Source organism: Neomonachus schauinslandi, chromosome 6 (assembly GCF_002201575.2).
Source record: "Neomonachus schauinslandi chromosome 6, ASM220157v2, whole genome shotgun sequence".
NCBI classification, from domain to species: Eukaryota; Metazoa; Chordata; class Mammalia; order Carnivora; family Phocidae; genus Neomonachus; species Neomonachus schauinslandi.
The window spans coordinates 85,640,138-85,663,873 of NC_058408.1; the positions used below are offsets into that span (position 1 = coordinate 85,640,138).

Genomic DNA, 23,736 nt, shown 5'->3' on the forward strand with positions numbered 1-23,736 from the left:
TATTTATTTGAGACAGAGAGAATGAGAGAGACAGAGAGCACATGAGAGGGGGGAGGGTCAGAGGGAGAAGCAGGCTCCCCGCCGAGCAGGGAGCCCGATGCGGGACTCGATCCAGGGACTCCAGGATCATGACCTGAGCCGAAGGCAGTCGCTTAACCAACTGAGCCACCCAGGCGCCCAAACATTCTCTTAATATGTATTAATTTGAGCCTCTGCTTGCATTGTTCTTACTTGGTAACTGGCAGTTAAGTTCAGCACCCCCAGGGATTGAGATCTGTGATGCTATTTGGGTATTTCTCATAACTTTCACAGTAAAATCACATTGCCATGTTATGTGGGCTTTATTCAGGCTCATTACTAGCTCTTCTGATGTATTGATAGGAAACATCATAAAGGTTATTTGTATTTGAAAGTGAGTGATGGGCCTAGAAAAAGATAATTACTTCTTGTAGGTGATGTTTTATAGATGGCTTTAATAATTTAAATCTTGAGAGCACTGGAAGACTGATAGCAGGTGCCGAGTGGTGGAAGAATTCAAGTACATCTTACTAACTTCCAAGTTTTCTTTAATTGCTTCTGGTCCTTGGAGCTGCCTGTTAGGACTCAGCAAAGAATTTAGTTACTGATTCTGCTCAGAGATCCTTCATTCTTTCCTGTAATATTTATGTATTTTGTTTCATAGCTATTGCTTATGTGTTGATTGGCAGTGGACTCTATGATGAAGCGATAAGACATTTTTCGACAATGCTTCAGGTAATTTTTCCTTTTAATTATGAAATTTCAAGTTGATAGTCATGACAAAAATATGGACTTATGTGTAGCTAAAGTACTGCAAGAATACATTGCTTTTAGGATCATATGAGAAGGTAAAGGAAATCAGCCCCGACTGAGCATTTTCTTGGTGCAGGCCTTGAAACAATGCTCTCATTTAATCTTTGCAGTATTAACTTTATTTTAAATAGGAAAATGAGATCAAAGGAGGTAAAGCAATTTGCTCACAGTCTCCCCACCATCAGCTGGAAGACATGGGACACAAATGCAGTTTAAAAGAAAAAAAACAAAAACTAGCTTTAAGTTCACTTTCCTCTTTACCGTGCTATCTCCCATAAGATGTGGATGCTGGAAATTCTTGGACGTCCATATGTTTACTTTCCGTGCTGGAGCTGATCTGCATGGTTCCACTCATGGATTTGTTTCTCACCGCAAAGTGTGAGAAACACACTTCAGTACTTCCACTGAAGAAGTAGTGAACCTTTTCTGATTGATGGCTGCATTAAAATCTGGTTAAGATAAAAGGCTTGAACAAACGTCGAAGAGTTGCAAGGGAGACATGTAATGCAGCCTAACATTGTTGGCCTTATATCCCTTATCTTTTTTTTTTTTTTTTAAGATTTTACTTATTTATTTGACAGTGAAACAGCGAGAGAGGGAACACAAGCAGGGGGCGTGGGAGAGGGAGAAGCAGGCTTCCTGCGGAGCATGGAGCCCGATGTAGGGCTCGATCCCAGGACCCTGGGATCATACCTGAGCCAAAGGCAGACGCTTAACGACTGAGCCACCCTTATCTTTATTTAACTGTGTTCTTGTGGTGCTGACCATTATCGATAGATTGTCGATGTGGCTGTGCAGCAGACTACAGTGAAGAAATGTGGTCTTTAGAGTTGAAGATACCCATGTTCTAATCCCCTTTGAGGCTTGCTAACAAGTTATTTTATTTCCTGGCTCCTGGAGATAATAACCATAACCTCCAAAATTATTCTTTTTTTTTTTTTAAGATTTTATTTATTTATTTGAGAGGGAGAGACTGAGAGAGAGAGCACATGAGAGGGGGGAGGGTCGGGAGGGTCAGAGGGAGAAGCAGACTCCCTGCCGAGCAGGGAGCCCGATGCGGGACTCGATCCAGGGACTCCAGGATCATGACCTGAGCCGAAGGCAGTCGCTTAACCAACTGAGCCACCCAGGCGCCCCAAAATTATTCTTGTTAGGTTTAAATGAAATATTCTAGGAAGTCCTTAGTACTCAGTGCCTGGCATAGTGAGTGCTCTTTTAATTTTAGCTCCTCAAAGCACCATTCTAGCATATTCCTATTCGTAGAACAAACAGATAATTTACAGTCCAGCAGGTAAACTTTGTTTTAAAATATTAATTTTGAAATTCTTGCTCTACTTTTTTTTTTCTTCTTTAAGCATAAAATTAATTATATTGACAATTCTGTCTTCATTCTCAAAAAAAATCATGGAGATCGTTTTAGTGATTACTTTGAAGTCCCCAGATCCGAACAGTTGTGTGTTTGAGTGCTCGTATGGGATGACAATCTTCAGTGGTGTTTAGACTGTGAAGGGTAGGTTATTAGTAGTTTTACAGATTGCCTTTCTGGTAGGCATTGCAGTATTTAAAAACGTAAGCCAGCACTTCACACAATTAACACTTGGCCCTGGTTTGAAAGGGAGATTTTGGTACATTTATGGGAGAAATGTTGGTTAATCTATGGTAACTAATAGCAGAAAACAGTGAGAGTTTGTGGATATATTATCAATGCATTCGACTTTTTGAAAAATATTATCATTGTAGTTGAAGGCAATATAACAATGTTAAAGAAAGAACTCTAAATAATAAAAAATTTCTTAATTCTGCCACTCTACCATTTTTGAAGTTTTTTGCTTACAACCTTTTCAAAGTATGCATTTGTGTTTTATAATCTGAATATGTCTACTATTTTGTATTGCTTTTTCACTGAATTTTATACTGTAAATGTTTTTCAGTATTTCTCTCTAATCTTATGCTTTTAATGGCTCTATACTATCCCTCGTGTTGTCCATTTATCGTTGTAAAACTTCTTTCTCACAACTGCATTCAGAAAGTAGGTCAAAATTTCTCTCTTTGTGCCAAGAAAAGGTCTTAATATTGAAATTTGATAGAGCATGTTCATCAATCTGCAGTATAACAGGTTGCTTTCAAGTGAGAAATTTTTCTTTGAGAATGTGCAGTTTATAAGGTGGGGCTCCTTTTCTGCTGATTCAGGCTGTTGATGGGGCAGGAACAGAGGATGGGGAGCAGCAGAAGTTCAAATACTCCTGGCCCAAAGAAGACAGAACTGGGCAACCATTTATAACGTATTTTTATAAAGGAGCAAGAGTGCCTTTGGCTTTCCTGCTGGTGCTTTTCTTGGTGATTTCTGTCTTTTCTCCCTTTATTTTGGTGCTTCCCAACCTTTTCCACATCATGACACAGGTAGAAAATCCTGTCTGCATGACCTACGGGAGTAAACAGGAGCAAATTTAGAGGCATCCAGATGGAGCTTGGTGAAAATTTGTCACATTTTCTTCGTGTTACATAACTATGATAAATACAGAATATAAAGATTGATTAAAAAAATGGTAACATTCTTTAAAAAAATTTTTTTTAAATTTTTAAATTTTTTAGATTTTTATTTATTTATTTGAAAGAGAAAGCACGAGCAGGGGGAAGGGCAGAGGGAGAGGGAGACGCAGACTCCCTGCCAAGCAAGGGCTTGATCCCAGGGCTCTGGGATCATGACCTGAGCCGAAGGCAGATGCTTAACTGACTGAGCCACCCAGGTGCCCCTGTTCAAAAATTTTAATAAGAAACTCAGTCCTGCTTTTCTAGATGAAACTTTTCCATATTAGGCTTTATATTTGAAAGTGATGCACATGATTCCTATTTAAGAGCTTTTCATTGTTTTCTTCAAATTCTTGATAGCCAATCTCATCAAGAAACTGCACAAGTAGGGGTAGCAAGCAAGTATCCGAAGAAGAGTTAGTGCTTGTTCCCCAATTGACCAAAACTTCTTTTCATATCATGAATCAGAATTTGCAGAAGTCAGCCTCTTCAAATTGTATTTTAAAAGCATGATCCTTTAAATCTAACTGCTCTTCCTTTTCTTTTACTGGCAAATGCAGTGGAACTGTTTCTTGCGGTAATGACATTGGTTTTTGTCCCAGCAATGCTTTTGCATGGCCCGGGTTCAGGAGGGTAGTTTGCTCAGCCCTGCTGCACAGATGCCGGCCCGCCACCCTTCCCTCTTCACGCTAGGACGGGCCTGAGTATCGCCGCAGAGCCTGCTGCTGGGTGTCCACCTGTTCCTTGCAGGGCCCTCCACACCTGCAGAAACTCTGCGTCTGTAAGCCAGCCAACGACCTCTAGCAACTCTGTGGTGGCAGCTCCTGGCACACAGACTTTTCAGGGTTTCTGAATTCACGAACGTGTGACAAAACTTTTCTTTTGGACAGCCTGGGAACTCCAGTATGCGGTAGCAGAGTGTGGACTCTGGTTCCATTCATAGGAAGCTGAAAACAAATGGGACCATGAGAGCTTGGATTGTATCAGAGTCACCATTTTTATAACATCATTTAATGTGACATTGGGATCTGTGCATGAGGGCTACTTACATTCCAGAATGACCTTTTGATATAAAGCTTTGAAACCTTCCTTTTGTCTTAGCTGTACCACGAGGAGCAAAGTTAGACGATATTTCCACAGTCTCTGTTGTTGTGAGCTGTGTGTTTGAGTAGTTACTGAACTACGGGATATTTGGTACATCTGTAAAGGAAAAAAAAAAATGCTCCTCAGGGTTTCTAACTGAACACAGTTTCAGAACTTAATAGATCTGTCAGACTGCATTGAAAACTCTTGATTTAAAAGCTTGTGCATTCGTGTTGTCTGTGCACACGCGTTCCTCCTGTGTCAGTGCGATTGACAGTGCTCTGGGAAAGCGGAACCATTCACCGGCTGCCATGCTTCTTTGGTCCCCATGCACGGCTCAGTAACATAAGTGCAGCAAAAATCGAATGAGACCTTTGTTACTAATTGTGTGACCTTGAGCTCATCTGATTCAGGGAGAACTGAATTCATACAAATGTTTGTTTCTTATTTTACGTTAGCAGACAAAATGTGAAACCTGCCTCTGCATATGATTTGTAAACATCCTTCTTGGAATTAGGTACGTGGGTCTGCCACTTGGGCAGAACTGAATCCTCATTACATTGCCGTGCGGTGACTTTTTTGACTTAGTCTTTGATTCAGTGACTTTTGAATTTTAATCAAAAAGCCGGCCTTGGTGGTGGAAAAATAAATATTTGTAAAATTTAAAGTCACTATATAAATGGTATAATGAGGATAGTAAATTACACATTTTTGGATGTAAAAAATCAGGGTCTTGGGAATTGAGACATCTAAGTGTACATGACTCCGGTAAGGTAACTGTCTTATTATACCATGATTTTGCATTTGCATAAAGTAAGTAATATTGGGAGATTGAAATACTAGTTTGCATTTAAATCATTTAAAATTCTGAGCACTTGATAAAATGTAAATATTATTAGACTTATATACTCAGAAGTATTTTGAAAAATGAATATTCTGAGCCCAATTGCTTTTAGAAATAGACACTGGCTTTTATTTGAAAATGTAATTCATTATGACATTTTTTTTTTTTTTTTTTTTTTTTTTTTAGATTTTATTTATTTGCGAGAGAGAATGAGAGACAGAGAGCATGAGAGGGAGGAGGGTTAGAGAGAGAAGCAGACCCCCTGCTGAGCAGAGAGCCCGATGCGGGACTCGATCCAGGGACTCCAGGATCATGGCCTGAGCCGAAGGCAGTCGCTTAACCGACTGAGCCACCCAGGCGCCCTCATTATGACATTTTATAAAGAGTTTTGACTTCTTGTTAACATCCACAGGTGGTGATGGATAAAATAAAATAATAAAGCTGTATCAATCAAGAAAAGTAATAAAATCCATCATTTACATTTAGGAACCCGTAATACTAGATTATAACTGAGATAACAACCACAATGATCCTTTACAGATTCACCTATTTAGGTTTTCTGTATTCAATTTATTCTTCCTTTTTAGAATTTTTTTTTTTTTTTTTTTTTTTTTTTTTTTTTTCAACAGCACAGAAGGATGTATCATTACCGTTGTTAAATAATAGATTTTATTTCTTTTCTTGATTGATACGACTTGTTATCTGTCACTGGCAGAATGGAAAGTCACTGCTGTGGTCATGATGAGACCACGTGGGGGATCCGGAGGGAGGGCTGGGGAGGCCACTGGTAGGGCCATGGTAGGATCTCTGCCAGTGGGGGCTGCGTATAAAATCCTCAGAGCCAAAATGATGATGACTAAATGCTGGAAGTTGTCAGTGTTCAGATATTTTAACTATTGCAAAGTTTTGAATGGCTGTTTCTTAAAGGTTTAACATTTTTTATTGCTATAAACACACGTAAATGCCCACGTGAAGCCAGTCCTGTGGCACATCCGTCATACAGCTTTGCTGTACGGAACCCCGGATCTGGCTTTTTACCAATGACTACCCCACTGTTTCCGCCCAGGTGGTCCCCTTGCTTCGCCTATGAGAAGAACAGGCCTGGCTGAGCTGAACTCGATCTGACAGTCTTTTTTTTTTTTTTTTTAAAGATTTTATTTATTTATTTGAGAGAGAGAATGAGATAGAGAGAGCATGAGAAGGGGGAGGGTCAGAGGGAGAAGCAGACGCCCTGCTGAGCAGGGAGCCCGATGTGGGACTCGATCCCGGGACTCCAGGATCATGACCTGAGCCGAAGGCAGTTGCTTAACCAACTGAGCCACCCAGGCGCCCTCGATCTGACAGTCTTTAACATGCGTTGAGATCTCAGCTGCCGAGGACATGGCCAGTGTTTGTGGCTAACTAACAACTGTTATATATTAGGACTTAGGTGTCAGGCACTGTGCTAGAGGCCACAGAGCCAAACATGACAAGACATTCCCTTGATACTGTGTGCCCGAGGGTGACAAATGTGCAAATGCAAAATAATGAATAATGAGAGAATTACTTTAATGGAATCATGTCCATTAAGAGGTTCCAACTCGACCGCATGCTCTCCCCGGATCCCTCCACATACCCTGACCCATAACTGAGAAAGGATCCCTAGTCGTGTTCCAGTGTTGTCCAGATCACTGAGTGGCACCCTCTCCGCGGGATGACATGAGTCCACCTGCTGCACACATCTGTGCACTACTTCCTTCAGCACCGACTCTATCTGGATACCTCCCAAGTACCTCTGGCGTCCCTCTGCTGTTCCTGGCTCTGTTCAAACCACAGCCAAGCCACTATTATCTGCCAGATGACTGGCACATCCATGGTTTCCTGGCTTATCACTTCATACCCTCCACACACACATGCACGCCATCCATACATGTGCACTTTAAACACACACATACTTTGCTGTTGCTTTTAAGTTAAAGATTAAAATCCTTACTAAGGTCCCTGCCTACCTCTGCAGCCTTATCTTGGAGCAGATGCTATACCCCCTGCTTGCCTTGAGGCCTCCTCTGCCTGGACCAGCTGCTCTGACATTCCCTCACCACCTGACACAGTTCAGCCCAGGTACTCCTTCCTCAGGGAAACCTTCCTAACTGTGTCTAATCTTTGTGCATTTTCCAAGAAGCACCATTTACTATTATAGCACTTACTGAAGATGTAACTTTACATTTATATTTGTGATTCTTTGGCTATGCTCCAAGAAGGCAAGAGTCTTGCCTTCTGTCTTGTTTTTGCTTACTACAGTATTTCTAGCACATGGAACTGGACACGGCTAATAGCGGGCCTTAAGTAAATATTTGTTGACTGAGTAACTAATGTCCATACAACATATAGTAGGAACCGAGGCCTATTTATTTTCCAGGGGAGTCTGGAAAGAGTCAGAGGAGAGGTAGTGTTTGAGCTGAGGCAGTGGGTGGGCGTTCCAGGCAGGTGGGCTAGCATTTGCAATGCCCTGAACTTGGGAGAGCATATTGTGTCTAGAGAACTGAAGCAGTGCTGATTTCTGGAATATGAATTGTGGAAAGTGGAAAGTGGAAAGTGGAAGGAGATGAGACTTCAACAATAAGGCAGGAAAATGATCAATATTTTCTACAAAAGCATTTAGATGTTACCTCATTGTTTTTCCATTTGTGAGTTGCACCCTTTTAGTAGGGACTGAAATTCATTGGCAAGTGAAGACTAGCACTTTTTTTTTTAAGATTTTGTTTATTTATTTGACAGACACAGCGAGAGAGGGAACACAAGCAGGGGGAGTGGGAGAGGGAGAAGCAGGCTTCCCGCCGAGCAGGGAACCCGAGGGGGGGCTCGATCCCAGGACCCTGGGATCATGACCCGAGCCGAAGGCAGACGCTTAATGACTGAGCCACCCAGGTGACCCGAAGAAAAAAGTAAAATACACTAGAATGGAAAATAGGTTGCATTGTAAATAGTAAGACTAGGTTTGACTTAGTGCAACTTTTATTTCTGATGCGTATATGTGTGTGTGTGCAGTCATGTTATGTACGTATGTATGTGTGTACTGGGTTAGAACGTAAAGTGCATTTTACCATGGGTTAGAGTAAAAATGTGTTTGAATGGGGCTGTGGGAGGTGTTGCAGAGCCAAGGAGTAATTTCAGCCAGAGTGACATGATCAGATGTTGTTGTTAGGTAACTGTTAGTGTGGGTTGCAGACTAGATGGGAGGAATAGGAACGTGGTTAAGTTGGTTGCAGTACTGTAAGTGAGCGGGGGAGGTGTCCAACAGGGCAGTGGCTGGTGCACTGGGTGGCCGGCGGCGGGGGCTGGGGGTGGGGGGGAAGCGGGAGGCGGACCGTGTATTCAGGAGGTGAGACTGCTGGGATTTCCTGAGTAGGCGTGTTGGTGGGGAGATGAGGATGACCCCCCCAGGTGGCTGGCCCTGGCCACAGGGTGTATGGGGATGCCACTTCAGTAGAACTACTTATTTAAGTACACCTTTTTCCGATTTACCCTTTGGTCATCATAATTTTTTTTTTTTTTTTCCAGTTTTAGGAGGAAAGCTTCTGAGGTAGTCTATTTGGAGATGTTACGTATCAGAATAGGTGTTCCTCTCACTGGAGAATGTCCTCACAGGGGAAGAGCCGTGCGGGCTCCCTGTCCCCTGCCCCAGCCTGGATGAGGGGCTGTTCTGTGGACTCTTCTGTGTCCTGGCAGGTGCTATTGGCTATGGAAACACATGAAGTCAGTCTTCACTTTATTTCTTCATCGGGTCACTGTTTTTCCTGCTCCTCCTCTCCCTCTGTACCTGTATCCCTCCCCCTCCAAATGACTTGCTCTGCCTTTTTTTTTTTTTTCAAGCCAGGAAGGATATTTAAATGTTTAAACTGTTATCTCCGCATGGCAGGGTGATAGGGTGCTCTTTACTTTCTTTTTTGTGCTTTTCTTCATTTTCTAAATTTTCCATAATTTATAATAAATATTCCAACTACTTATTTGAATAAAGTTTCTTATTTATACTAAAAATTTCTTTTCTATAATGCATATTACTTAAAACATCTTTTTTCTGACTACAAATGTATACACATTTATTTTAAGCCATGAAAAGGAATACAGCAGTGTAGTAAGTACAATGGGAACATATCTAGTAATCTCACTCCCAACAGAAAATTACTGTTAGTATTTTGGTGCACTTTATTCTGTGTACATACTGACCCACACAATTATATATAAATATTTATATTTAATTACATTTTATAAATAAAAGTAATTGCCATTCCTTTGTAGTTCTATTAACTTTTTTGTCATTTAGCGAATAGCGTGGAGCCTTTCATGCCAGTCATGTGTAAGTTATAAATCACAACTCCAAACAGAACTGTGTGGAGCCAGGGAAGTGACTTAAATGAGCACAGTGCATTGCCGTGACCTAGAGGTGATGGGTGGGCTTCCGGTAAACTGAAGAATATACACCCCTCGTCTAAAGAGGTGGCCAGTACTTAGCTCTAGTTTTTTTTTTTTTTATGTAAGAATGCAAAAATGTAGGCTTATCTTTGTTGCATTTTTTGATTTTTTAGAAAGATTTTATTTATTTGACAGAGAGAGAGAACAAGCAGGGGGAGCGGCAGGGAGAGAGAGAGGGAGAAGCAGACTCCCCGCTGAGCAGGGAGCCCGATGATGCGGGGCTCCATCCTAGGACCCTGGGATCATGACCTGAGCTGAAGGCAGACGCTTAATGACTGAGCCACCCAGGCACCCACATGTTTTGATTTTTCAAGGGAAGTTAGAGATCTGGAATCGCTTACTTGAATTTTTCCAATTTTTATACACCTTGGGCTGGTCTGATGGCTGGGCTGGGGCCAGTGATGCATCAGTTTGCTACTTGATACAGGTGTACTAGATTCTGTTTAGTCTTTTGTTTTCCAGTATATGGCATCTTCTCCTTTATTCTTTCTCATTCACTCATCGTTGAGGTTGATGTGTCTTTTTCTTATAATATGGGCAGACTCTCTCTCAGATTTGAAACTGAACGGTAGATTAGTCTGTAAAATGCCTTGTCTGGTACTGTTCTGTTAGATTCTCTCTCTCCCTTTTTTTAAAAATGTTATTTATTTTTGCGCACATATGCGAGAGAGAACGAGCAGGGGGAGGAACAGAGAGAGAGGATGAAGCAGACTCCCCGCTGAGCAGGGAGCCCGATATGGGACTCAGTCCCAGGACCCTGGGATCGCGACCTGAGCTGAAGGCAGACGCTTAACTGACTGAGCCACCCAGGTGCCCCGTTCTGTTAGATTCTTTAGCAGTGTCAAGAGTTTCACCCCCAAACATATAGCCAGAGGCTGTTTTCTCTTCTTAAATGTAGGGGAAGGATTCAGAGAAGTGACAGAAATTGCAGAGGCTAAATGTAGAAGAGAGGCATTTCCCTCACCAGGTGGGACGATTCATACCACCTGTTTGGGGAGGTGATGGTGGGGCAGCGGACCCCCGTCCTTGGGCCCAAGGGTGGCTTCATCTAGTCCATCTGGGGCAGCTTGCAGAAAGGGTCTGGTTCCTATTTGGACACATAGTATAAAGGACTGCATTAACCCCAGCAGACTGTGGAGTGGACTCATTTCTTGTTGCTCGATGGGGCTGGCACTGAGAGGTTCTTCCCTTTTCAGATTATTTCATGACTGTGAGGGGAACAAACCAGGAAGAGACACTACCTAGTGCTTCACTCCTAACCGTTTACTTCCCTGAGCCTCCATTTCCCCCTGTGAGACACGATCGCGGATGCTGCTGGTCATAGAGTTTTTGAGAGGATTGCATTTCAAATGAGATGACCATGTGACAGAAACTAGCACAGGGCTCCCTAATGTTGGTTCTCTTTATTATTTTTGTAATGCAAAACTCTTACTGTGTGTCTCATGCAAATGAGCTTCAAGAACACAGGCTCTTCTGGTTGGGGATTGCGCGTATCCACGGATGTGTGGTGCTAGCATAAAGTAGAGCTTGTCACTTGGGGCATTAACGTGCTTTAAGCAGAAACTGATTTTTTTGTTTTGTTTTGCTTATAGTTTTTGACGTGTTTCTGTTTTGGTCTGACTAGGAGGAGCCTGATCTGGTTAGTGCAATTTATGGCCGAGGGATAGCCTATGGAAAGAAGGGACTACATGTGAGTATGGAATAGCTCTGCTTGCCATAGTGCCTACATGACCTGACCCGGACCAGGGTTCCGACAGAACCACTCCCTGTTCATTGAGCTCTGATGGACACGCAGTGGTATCACGCCAGTTCCCAGATGCGAAAATGGAAGGAGAGAATTTACTCACAATCACATGGCTAAGAACGGTGGGGTGGACTGGGAATCTCTACCCAGGGCTTCTGGAAGTCAGTCTCACCACACTTTCTACTCCAAAAGGACAGCCTTTGCCAGCCTAAACTTTATTTGGTGATGAGCTGGACATAGACCAAGGAAAGCATGAGACCTTGACTGAATTCCTAAGAAATATTCATTGGTAAAAGCGGAGTCTAGGTATCCATAGCACAGTAAGACTTGGAATTTGTTTCTTTCACAATTTTTAAAGATTGAATAGAAGAACCCAAGGATTTTTTTTTTTTTTGGTAAAATTTATTTTTATTTGTTATCATATATTTTCCCCAGATAAGTATATTGTTGTAGCCCTAGTCCCCTTATTTCTCTGGGGAATGCAGAGGGAAGGTTATAATAAATTTATTTTATTTTTAAAAAGATTTTATTTATTTACTTGAGAAAGAGAGAGCACAAGTGGGAGGAGGGGCAGAGGGAGAAGCAGACTCCCCGCTGAGTAGGGAGCCTGATGCAGGACTCGATCCAGGACCCTGGGTTCATGACCTGAGCCGAAGGTAGACATGTAACTGACTGAGCCACCCAGGTGTCCCAATATAATAAATATATTTTACTCAATGAAGGCACCATGGTATACAAATGAAGATTTTCCTGAGATTATATAGTAAATAATGAAATAGTTTAAGATTCAGATCTCCATATTTTCAGTCTAGAACATTATACATGAACTTTTCTGTTGTCTTATTGTATATTAGAAATATTCAAATAAAATGATGATTAAGGGAGAAACATCACTTTTGTGTCTTTGCCAATTTAAAAAATTGTACTAATCGGGTGCTGGCCTATTGGAGAAATTTATATACTATTTGTATACTTCTGAGACATAGAGGACTGAGAACAAGCTCAGATTTGGGGATGACAGAGGTGTTAGGAAGGAAACAGTGTTACGTGAGAGCATCAGTAAATGACAGAGGTTGCCCTGGTGAAGGTCAGAGATAAGCTTCTTCCTAATTCTCATCTCTAATATTATATCTCGACATGAAATTTGCTTGTATCTTTAATGTATTTTTAATGTAAAAATAACATGCTCATATTTTTAATATAAGAATAATATGCAGATTTTAAAGAGGACTTACCTAGACTTGCTAAGGTGTAGGTTTGTGGGCTTAGGAGTTCTGACTGACACTGACTCGGCCCCTTGCTGTCCCCACACTGCCGCTGGCCAGCATCATTCTGCATGCTGGTGTCCGTCCACATACTCATCCCTCAGAATTCATTGATTTGGTATTTAAATGGGTTAAATTTAGAAAATGTCCTACCGTCAGTGGAACTGGTGATATGTAGCCAGGTCTAAGGGGCTGCTGATGGGCAGGTAGACTTGAGTGAGTTAAATAATTGTAACTTATTTAAACCAGCAGATCTTTTGTAGAGAAGTGAGGTTCATATTTATTTCTAAATACATAGTTACATCATTACTAAATTATTAGTTTTTTCAGAAAAACTGTTCAACCTGGTTTTGAGTAACAGTGTATCTCATACTGAGCTAATGCCTTTTCAAGGACATTAAGAATGCTGAGCTTGCTCTGTTCGAACTGAGCCGAGTAATTACCTTGGAACCAGATCGTCCAGAGGTATTTGAACAGCGAGCAGAAGTGAGTGTGGTTTTCTTTCTCCCTCTGTCATTACTGGACTTTTTTTTCCTATTATCTCATTACTTGTAAATTTTAAAGCTTCCTGATACCTATTGTGTTTTCCTCCATAGGTACTGAATGCCTTTAAACATGGTTGAAATTACTAGAAAACTGTGGGCTGAGTGATACTCCTGATTTAACATTTAATAGTAATATTTAGTATTAAAATATGTGGTTATGACATGTACTGCTGTCAGTGTTCATTGAAAAATATATCACACATCATGTTTACTGTATATATTACACACTTCAGCAAAACTCTGACAATATGGTCAAAATGAAATTTATAACCATTAAAAGTGTGCGCATATGTGTGTATGTGCGCATGTGCGTGTGTGTGCACATGTGCATGTGTGTGCGCGCATGTGTGTGTGTACGCTTATATATCTGTGAGATGTACTTACCTACATAGAGACGTAGATCGTGTAAGGGTGACCACAACCAGTCCTTGAAGAAACTTAGGACTTGTGGAGACAGAGGTAACGTGGTGAAAATCCCAGGTAACATTTGTGTCAGGAGACACTAAGAGCAGGTGCCTCTTCAGGAACAGAAAGGCGTGCCTGGGGGGCTCTGGGGGAGGCTGGCAGGGGCAGGTGTGGGCGTGTCTGCGGAGGCCTCGCGGAACAGGTGCGGCTATAGGCAGTCAGAGCCCACGTCTTGGGGGACAAGGTGGAGAATGGTGTGTGGAGACGCATTCCTTTTAATGTTTTTAAATGAAACGTGTTCATCTTACCGTTCGCATAATATAATAGTAAACTACCCAGATTTCATTTTACTGTTCATTTAACCATATTAAATGGTTTAGAATTTGTTCATGTGTTCAATCTGGAGAGAACTTAACTTTTAATCATTTGACATAATGGGATTTTGTCAACTAAAGGAAAATGACTCCCCCCCCCCCTCTTTTTGGGGGGAGAAAACTTAGAAGTAAAGAAAACACTAAATGTTTTAGTAATTTAAAAACTGTATTTGTGGTGTTTGTATTCTCAAAATTATAGTCTCTAAGGTTATAGTTTAGTTTCTTAAAGGAAATTTTATGTTTTATTGGGAATTTGGGTTTCTGAATAAAAATTTTTCTCATTTAATGATACAGTTCATTATCACTTGTGTATTTTGGATTGCAACCATGAGGGTTAAGTGATTGTAATTTGTTTGTTACTGCACGAGAACCTTGTTGGTATCTAGGGTGAGCATTTGGTGGCCAATTTGGTGATATCTGCTCTGGGGAGGGGGTCCTGATGCTTTTTCCCTCCATTACTCTGATGTTAAAATGTTATGTTAAAGCAAGAACTTAAGTGTACATAGAAAGAAGGCTTATTTAGCAGCTTTAGAAGATTTGTGTATCTAATAAAAAGCTAGTTGTGTACCCAAAAATGATATTGGTAATCCAAAAAGTAATTTTCGATGATCTTAAATATATATGTATATATATATATATATGTATGTATGTGTAGTAATATTCCCCTTTTTTGGCCCCATTGGGCAATAATATCACTGCAAACTGATTTTTCTGGCTTATTATAGCATATCATTTATATATGTCAGAAATTATTTAATGAGAGATCTTTCTCTTTCATACTTGCTGAAATAGTCTATATTTAATGAACACAATTTAACCTTTTTTAGTTACTCAGGTCATTATTATTGTGCTGGGGTGTGATGATTCAATTATGTACCTAGGGGTTAATAAACTAGGTAGGGATGTTCTTCCTTCCAAAATATAACCCCGGACCGCTATGCATTTTGAATTCTCAGGTATATATTCCTTAATTCATTTCTTTCCTTTTTCTGAGCTGCCATTCTTGCCACTGGTGATGTGCCTGCCTGAATCCTCTCTCTTTTGCTGGTTTTAAGTTCCTGCAGAGTAGGAAACCACATAGTAGAACCTGATGGAAATGACCTATATCATGAGAACAAAATTAACCCTAATTTCAGGACATTTGCTCAGGGTGAAATGCTTGAGCTTGATTGCATGAGTACTGATACCCATTTTGGATTTTCTTATGTCTTTTTGGTGTACTTTTGCATTCTGAACTGTCTTCTGTGTTGTCATTTTCACCTGCACAAGCTCATTGCTGGATCACAAGGGCTTTCCAAACAAGCTTGCAGACATAGGTTCTTCTGCTCTGTAGATAGTGACCGATGAGCTGAGAGTTAACACAAAGGGGCTCATGAGACACCTGGAATCTTAGAGACTGTCAGCCAGCACTTACTCCCACAGAGGACATAGCTAAAGGCCATGAAGGACTTAATCTGTGTCCAACAATTTCTCTATTTTTAATGGTTCAAAGTTATCTTTCAGATTAACTTTGAAATACTAAATTTTGTTTAGAAAGAGGTTGAGAAAAAAAATGGTCCCATTTCAAGAAAAACAACATCTGTTGTAACCCAAAACGTGAAACCGTGACAAAGCAATTGATGTGGTTATAGTTCATCAGCCTCCCCCTCAGCTAGACAAAGACTAGCGGCCCCTTGGCCTGTTGACTTTGAACCTCACTATGTAGTATATGGGGTCAGGGATCCTTGTCCACCAAGAAAGTAATCTTGTGAGTGGAATGTGGTAAAGTGGAATTGAAAAGTCAAAAACGTTGGCAGTTTTGGGGTTGATCACTGGAAGATTTCTACCCTAATTTCATTTTTGGGTTTATAGATTCTGTCCCCTCTGGGACGAATTAATGAAGCAGTGAATGATCTCACCAAAGCTATCCAGCTTCAGCCCTCAGCCCGGCTGTACAGACACCGGGGGACCCTGTACTTCATATCAGAGGTGAGTTGTTTTTGCCTGGACACATTCCCTTTTGTTCACTTTTCCGTTTACTTCGGAAAGCTACTATTTGATAGATTTGGTTTGCGGGCTGTATAATAATATGTTTGTGATACAAGACAGTTAAAAAAGCACTTCCTTTAGCTGAAATTGAATGCAGTAGAGAAATGTTAAGTACCAAGAGCACATTTTCTTGCTTGAGCTGTCAGGAGTAACTAATTCTAGACTCGGGGGAAAAAAAGAAAGAGAGAGAGAGAAGAGAAATTTGGTTCATTGACTATACTTCAGCTTTTTCTGCAAATGTCAGCATAGGGAAATGGGTGTGTGTGTTATCGATGTGATTATTGAACTGATATCACACCCAAGAGCCAGAACCAGAACAAATATGGTTTCCCAGACTGTAGGTTCTCTGTGTAAGTGACCTGGATCTGGCAAGGTTATTGTTTATCATCATAATGATATTTATGGTTGCCACAGTTATTTTTGTGGGTTTACGTTATTTTAGTAACAATTTTCTGTTGCCAAAGAAAATAGATTTGAAAAAATCTCAGCATAACACATTTTAAGGTTGACCTATGGCATAATTATTTGACAAGTATTCAGTGTAATAAGATGCTAGTACCAGAAAATAATTTGTCAAGTTTCTCTAACAGATTATAACTGGAATACTGTTTTTTACAAATAATCTTTTTGTAGTTTTGTAGACAGTCTATTTAAATTAAACCTTTGGGGGTTTTTCCCATCAATTTCCTAAGAAAATCAACTACTTCAACAAAACAGGGTAAGAATTCAGCTGATATTGATAGATATGAAATGTTCCCTTTAAAGCCAAAAAGGACACAGAATGAATTGGGTTGTTTTTTTTTTCCTCGACCAGTCAGAAGTAAGAAATGTCTGAATGTCTAATGAACACTACTTTTTCTCCCCCTGATCTCCTTTTTGTAGGACTATGCAACAGCCCACGAAGACTTTCAGCAGTCCTTAGAACTGAACAAAAACCAGCCTATAGCTATGCTATACAAAGGTCTAACTTTCTTTCACAGAGGACTTCTGAAGGTGAAAGTGTTGTGTATTGTGCATACAGTATCATGATTCTGCTTTTCTCTCGCGGGTGGGAGGACCTTAGTGGGGTTTCGTTTGGCGTGTTTTAAAATGACATCTCATCTGATCGGTTTATTTTAGGAAGGAGTTGGAGTCAACATACTGATTGAGTTCCTACTATGCGGGAGGTACTTGGAGGAAGGCGCAGGTGGAGAAAGGATAAAGGCTTAGTGAGAGGGAGAAAGAATTCTTCACACTTGACACTGAGAAAGGATACAGTTTACAAAGTTTTCTTCCACATATAATTTATTGTATGGTAAATACACTAAAAAAAAGTAACATGGACAAAGTGCTTTGGCAACAGAGATAAGAAAGATTCACTTAAACTGCGGCATTAGAGAAGGTTCCAGAGAGCAAGTGGATCTTGTCCTGGGCCTTGCAGGTGGAGTGGCTTGGGGGCAGCAAGCTACTTCAGGCAGAGAGGAAAAGCATGAGCGCTGGTATAGAACATGGAGATAACAACCAGTTTGTGGTGTAGCAAATAGTCGGGTTTGAGCGTAAGGGAGATGAGGTGGCAAGTGGGCCGAGGGGAGGCCCTGAAATGCCTAGAGTGCTATGCTGAGCATCTTGACTTTAATTTGTAGGCCCAGAGGAGCTGCAAACTCTAGATCTGGGGGAAAGTGTGTCACTGAGAGCAAATCTGCCATGTTGGAAGTGGATTCTGACATGCCAGTGACTGGGGAGGTTAGGGGCAGAGAGCCACGGGGAGATGTTGGCAGCGCCCCGGGGTCGGAGCTGGAGACCTGATCAGGCCCCTGGGGTGGCAGGGGCAGGTCTGAAGGCAGCTCTCCAACAGGCACGATGCTGCTGCCGCTTGGGCGCCGCTATTAGCGGGCAAGGAGTTGAAGGAAACAGGAAAGATGTCGTCCAAGCTGACTGACATGTGGGGTGGCAGTGTCACCTCCAGCCTGTCCCTGCCTCCCGCCCTTGGTCCGGCCCCGAGTGTGCTCGGGACCTATTGTGCAGCAGCCTTGCCATGGGGCAGACACCCGGCTGGGAGCCGAGAGTGGAACTCTGGTCCTCAAGGTGATGTCCTCGGTGCCCATGGCCCGCACAGGGTAGGTGCTCTAGTGCAGGACCCGTCCCCGTCTGGTCGAAAACCGGCCGGCCTGAGAGTCAGCCTCTGCAGGGCGGAAAACACTTCATGCTGACTCGGCGGTCAAGAGAGTCTTCCCAGACAGGTTGTTCTTCACCTGAACTTTGAAAGCTGTGAAGAGTTTCAATAGTGCATGGCAGGGAAGGGTGCTCTGGCTGAAAGAACATGCATTTTATTGTGGAAAGTAGTTACGAGGATTGTGCACACACTCTTGGAGCGTAGGGACAGTTTACCTTCAAAAAGGCCTCTGTTGTAAATCCTCAGTGTTATGGGCAGTGCCTGTCACTAAGTACTAGGGGGAATAAATGAATTTCCAGGACAGGGCCTTGGATTTGGACTCAGAAGGCCTTGGCTTGAGCTTCCGCTCTGAATCCTGCAAACTCGACCACCAGCCAAGTGACTTAAGCTTTTTAGCCCCTCCTTCTCCATCTGTCACGTAGAGATGAGTCTGCTCCCCGCCTCTTGAAGGGGTTGCAAGGATTCAATAAAATAATGTGTGTGAAGGAGCTATGAGCACGGATCAGGTCTCAGTTATTACAGATTTGGTTACATGTGAACATTTCATTTATTCTCAGTTTCGTGGACTCTAAAAAGATAACTCCCATCCACTAAAACCCAACCCAGAGGGAACTGCAGGTTTCCTTTCATACTGTCCTTCCTGCGAGTATGTGGAAGGTGCTGCGCACAGAGACTCTTCTCGCCCTCCCCGGGGTTCAGACCGGCAGCCGCAGGCGTGGAGAGCGGGTATTTAGAATGTGCTTTGAGCAACTGCAGATGGGCTTTTCCATCACTTCTTGGCCTTTTGGCTAAGATCAAGTGCAGCTTATTTTGTATCTGCCCCCTCTTCCTCTCACCTTCTCTCAGTCACCTTAAATTAGAAAATTCAGAATCAATACTAGATTCGAAGTCTATGCCTTGAATATCTCATGGAGGAGAACAAGATTTGAAATGCAAAAAAAAAAATACCAACAACCAGTACTGAGAGGTTAAAAAATACTTTTTAAAGTAAACAGAGGCTTTTTAAAGCAAACAGAGGCTTTCACCATGGACTCTAAAGCTGGGTTTAGGAACGTGGGCAGGGAGGGCTCTTTGTGTTACTTTGAAATGAGAATTTTTCAGAAAAGAGCTGTAACAGAGATGTTAACTACACATTGGACAAGGGCTGAGATTCAGTTTGGTTTATTCCAAATCCATGTGATGAGAACCTAGACATAGTACTTCCGTCCCACGAGCAGTAGAAGCCCCTCAGTGAACCAGTCTTGCCAAATTATTTGGTGCTTTCTCCTCTTCACTGTGCTCATAAATATAGCATCAATGTGTGTAATAGCTGGGAACTTTTTCTTTGCATTTTTATAGATTTGCTGTCCGAGGAGGTCAGAGTGTTTACGTATTGTCTCATTCATCCCAGCGGCATCCCCATGAAGTATAGAAGGAGCAGAGGGTGTCCCAGTTACACAGATTGGAAAACTGAGTCAGTGGTGACATGCCTTCATTAAATTAATGAACTTAGTTTAGATATCTTTATTTCTCTTGTTAACTGTAGAGACAATGTATTAAATGGACCAATGAACTGGAGCTATCTTTATATCCTAAAGCTGGTCTCTTCGGGTCAAAAGCAATTTAGAAATTAATTAAGTGGGTGGTGTGCTTATTTACTTTATGATGTAATACATTAGAAATTATTTAGGCAATATTATGTGACAAATGTCACAACTGTCCAATCTGGTAGATATAACAGACATTTTGGATTTCCCTAGGGAAAACAGAGTGAAAACTTTTACCTGTGATGTAAGGATATTTCAAGAATTGTATATCCCGAGCACATATTTTTTGATCAGCCTTCACTTTAAGAGTTCCTTGAGACTGTTCTCTTCGTTATAATAAAGGGGAGTGCAAGGGATGGCTGCCCACCATGAGCCAGGACGATGGTGGCGTAAAGATGGTGATGGTCCCACTTGCTATGAGGACAAACTCACAGCCAGTTCATGTGCTTAGAGATTGATTCATTCGAACATAGTGTCTTTGTTCCAGTGGCTTCAGATCTTGATTCTACTATGTCCCCTCTTTGGCAGAATGAGGTAGAGAGCTGTGCAGTGATTAGACAGGAACCCTGAAACCAAAGACTCTTAAAAGCTGAAGAGAAATCAGACTTTGAAGAACTGTGGCGTCCCAGCATGCTGTAAGTGCAGTGGGCAGCAGATGTCTCCCGGGCATCTCCCCTAGAAGTCCACAAACATCCCAGACTCACCACGCCCCAGCTAGACTCCTGACCTCCTCCCCCCCCCGCCCCCCCCCCCCCCCCCGCAGCTGTCCCACCTACTTTCTTACGTTGGTTCACGCTCTCACCTTCTACCCAGGCTCTTCAGCTTCGAAGCTTCCTTCCCTCCCTTCTCCTTCATCCCCCATATCCACGGCCAGCAGGTTCTTCATTGGCCTTTAAGAATATCTCCTGAGTTTGACCCTCCTTTTCTGTCCTCAGAGACACTGTCTCAGTTTGAGTTTCCATTATCTCTTGCCTGGACCTCTGTAGCCACCTCCTGGTTGGGCTCTGCTCTCTCCCCTGTCCGGCTTGGCTCCTCTGTTGTGGCTCGTGGCAATCATTTCTAAAGAGTCAGTTTTGTGAGGTCCCACACCTGCTCACAGCCCCCAGCCCTCACTGCTGGCAGGGTGCTGCCTGGACTGCGGAGCATGGCAGAGGCCCTTCTGCCTCTGGCCCAGCTCCCCACACCAGCCTGGTCCCCGTCTTTTCCCTCTCCCCTGCTCCCACCCATGCATCTGCACTCCTGCAGTGCCGCCTTCCCCACCGCTGCTGAGCACCCTGTCTCTGCGCACCAGCATTCCCCCTGTCCACAATGCCCTCTTTCTTTGCCAAACTCCTCATTCTCCCAGACCCAGCTCAGTTGCCACTTCCTCAATGAAGCATCTCCTGGTGTCCCAGGCTCAGTTAGTTCTTCCTTTCTCTTTATTCCCCAGACTTTTACTTGTATCTCTATCATAGCTCTTAGTTTGTATTCTAATAACCTGGTTAAATAATTGGCTTTCTAACTAGACTGAGTTCTTTGAGGACAGAGAGAATGACTTGCTCATCTTTGTGTTCCCTGCCCCTCACACTGCCCCTGGCACATAGTAGGCGCTCAATACATGTTTGTTGGATTAAAAATATAGTTGTAGTACTCCCAAAAGATTAAGACTATACCAGGGCCAGAAGCCTAATGAGGAGTAGTCTTCAACATTTCTGCAGTATTAAAATTTATCCATTCTCATCCTTCTACCAAACAGAACATGGGACTCCTTAAAGAGCAGGTGGTTGTCCCCATTGTTGCCTTAGAAGAGTTTGAAAAGAGTTTGAAAGCCAGCTCCTCTGACCCTGCTGCCCCCTACAGAGAAAGTCAAGAAGCAGGGAATGGATGATTTTCTGAAAAGAATTAGGATTATGTGCCTACAAAATCATTAAATATTTATTGAGTGCCTACCATGTGCAAGGCATATGACATCTTTAGTAGTTTTTTTTGCTATGAATTATCTAATTAGGTGTGAAATACACAGACATTTTAGTCTTTCTCATTAAAGCCATTAGAGATCATGATACTTCGTAGCCGCTAACTTAAGACACGTCTTTTCCTTGGAAAATGTGTGAAATGTCTTCATAATTTTTTATCACAGTAAATAGTCAAGTCATAATGGAAAGTACATTGAATACAGTTTAAGATGGGAATGTTTATTGTGAAGCAAAATGGTACATTTTATTAACAGTTTCCAGAGGATTCCACAGTGGCCAGGTGCGCTGTGTGTTCCCTAAGGACTCCTCACCTGTGCCCCCTTCTCCGCTGCTGGCAGAAGCTATGCCCCAAATGCCCCCAACTCAAGGTTTCTGTTTTATTTTGTTTTGCTATTTCTTTTTCCTGTAGATCATGGGAATCCTTCTGATTCCCAGTCATTCTGGGAGCCCTGTTGCTTTTTTTATGAACAACGTCACGCTGGGCTTGCTTTTTTGTCTCTTGAGTGGTTCAGTTTAAGAGCTGCTAGTTATGGTCATTTAAGCTGACTTTTATTCCGCAAGGCCTTTATTAATTAAAGAAATGATGTTGACACGAAGCTGATATCGTTAATAATCAAAGCCGAAATGAAATAGGTAGTGAGGAGCCGTTTTCCCATTCTGAAAGGGAGAAACTTTTACAGCTCTGTTATTATTCATAGCAGTGCATTTGTTTACTGTTGAAATTAAATCCTCCTGACTCATAGTTTGTCATACCCTCTACCTCTCTTTTAAGTCCTCATATTAAAAAAAATCACTCCGAGACATGTGTAATATATTTTTAAGTCCTTTAGTGATTTAAGTGAAACTCTATTTTAACAGTTATGCAAATGACATAATTTTCTATATACTTTTTTCAGGAAGCTATTGAATCCTTCAAAGAAGCCTTGAAGCAAAAAGTTGATTTTATTGATGCGTATAAAAGTCTGGGACAGGCCTATAGGAAAAAAAAGAAATAGTAGTGGGGGGGGGGGGGGGGGCGTACAGTGGGGAGACAAGAGAGCCTCACATAGTAGTGATATTTTAAAAGAAATTACATTCCTTAACCAAAAGAGATTGTCATTCTAAATCACATAGGCATTTATAAGCTATATTCCAGAAGGAATAGAGAAAGAATCATGTGTCAGATGATATCATGATATATATTATTACCTCTTTATTACAGAAAGAACCATGTGTCAGATGATATCATGCTACATATTATTACCTCTATATTACAGCTTTGCTTCATATATATTGGTCTCGAAAATGTTAGTTCTTCGAGGGTTATTGTTTTTTTTTTTTTGAACAGCTACATGCAATTTTATTATGTTATGTTAGTCACCATGCAGTATATCATTGGTTTTTGATGTGGTGATCCACGATCCATTGTTTTCGTATAACACCCAGTGCTCCATGCAGTACATGCCCTCCTTAATACCCATCATGGGGCTAACCAATCCCCCCTCCCCCCTCCCCTCTAAAACCCTGTTTGTTTCTCAGAGTCCATAGTCTCTCATGGTTCATCTCTCCCTCCAATTCCCCCTCCCCATTTTCCCCTTCCTTCTCCTAATGTCCTCCATATTATTCCTTATGTTCCACAAATAAGTGACACCATATGATAATTGACTTTCTCTGCTTGACTTACTCCACTTAGCATAATCTCCTCCAGTCCCATCCATATTGATGTAAAAGTTGGGTATTCATCTTTTCTGATGGCCGAGTAATATTCCATTGTATATATGGACCACATCTTCTTTATCCATTCATCTGTTGAAGGGCATCTTGGCTCTTTCCACAGTTTGGTTATTGCGGACATTGCTGCTATGAACATTGGGGTGCATATGGCCCTTCTTTTCACTACATCTGTGTCTTTGGGGTAAATACCCAGGAGTGCAATTGCTGGGTCATAGGGTAGCTCTATTTTTAAATTTTTGAGGCACCTCCACACTGTTTTCCAAAGTGGCTGTACCAACTTGCATTCCCAC

At 41.9% G+C, this 23,736-nt stretch overlaps 1 protein-coding gene across 1 annotated transcript in view; it reads left to right on the plus strand.

Annotated features, from left to right (window-relative positions):
• Window positions 1-23,736, plus strand: part of TTC13 (tetratricopeptide repeat domain 13) — a 91,020-nt gene that overhangs the window by 22,659 nt on the left and 44,625 nt on the right. Inside the window, 6 exon segments of the mRNA XM_044916465.1 lie at window positions 683-753; window positions 11,364-11,429; window positions 13,142-13,234; window positions 15,924-16,040; window positions 16,983-17,093; window positions 22,630-22,727. Of these exon segments, the coding sequence (XP_044772400.1) occupies window positions 683-753; window positions 11,364-11,429; window positions 13,142-13,234; window positions 15,924-16,040; window positions 16,983-17,093; window positions 22,630-22,727 (556 nt within the window).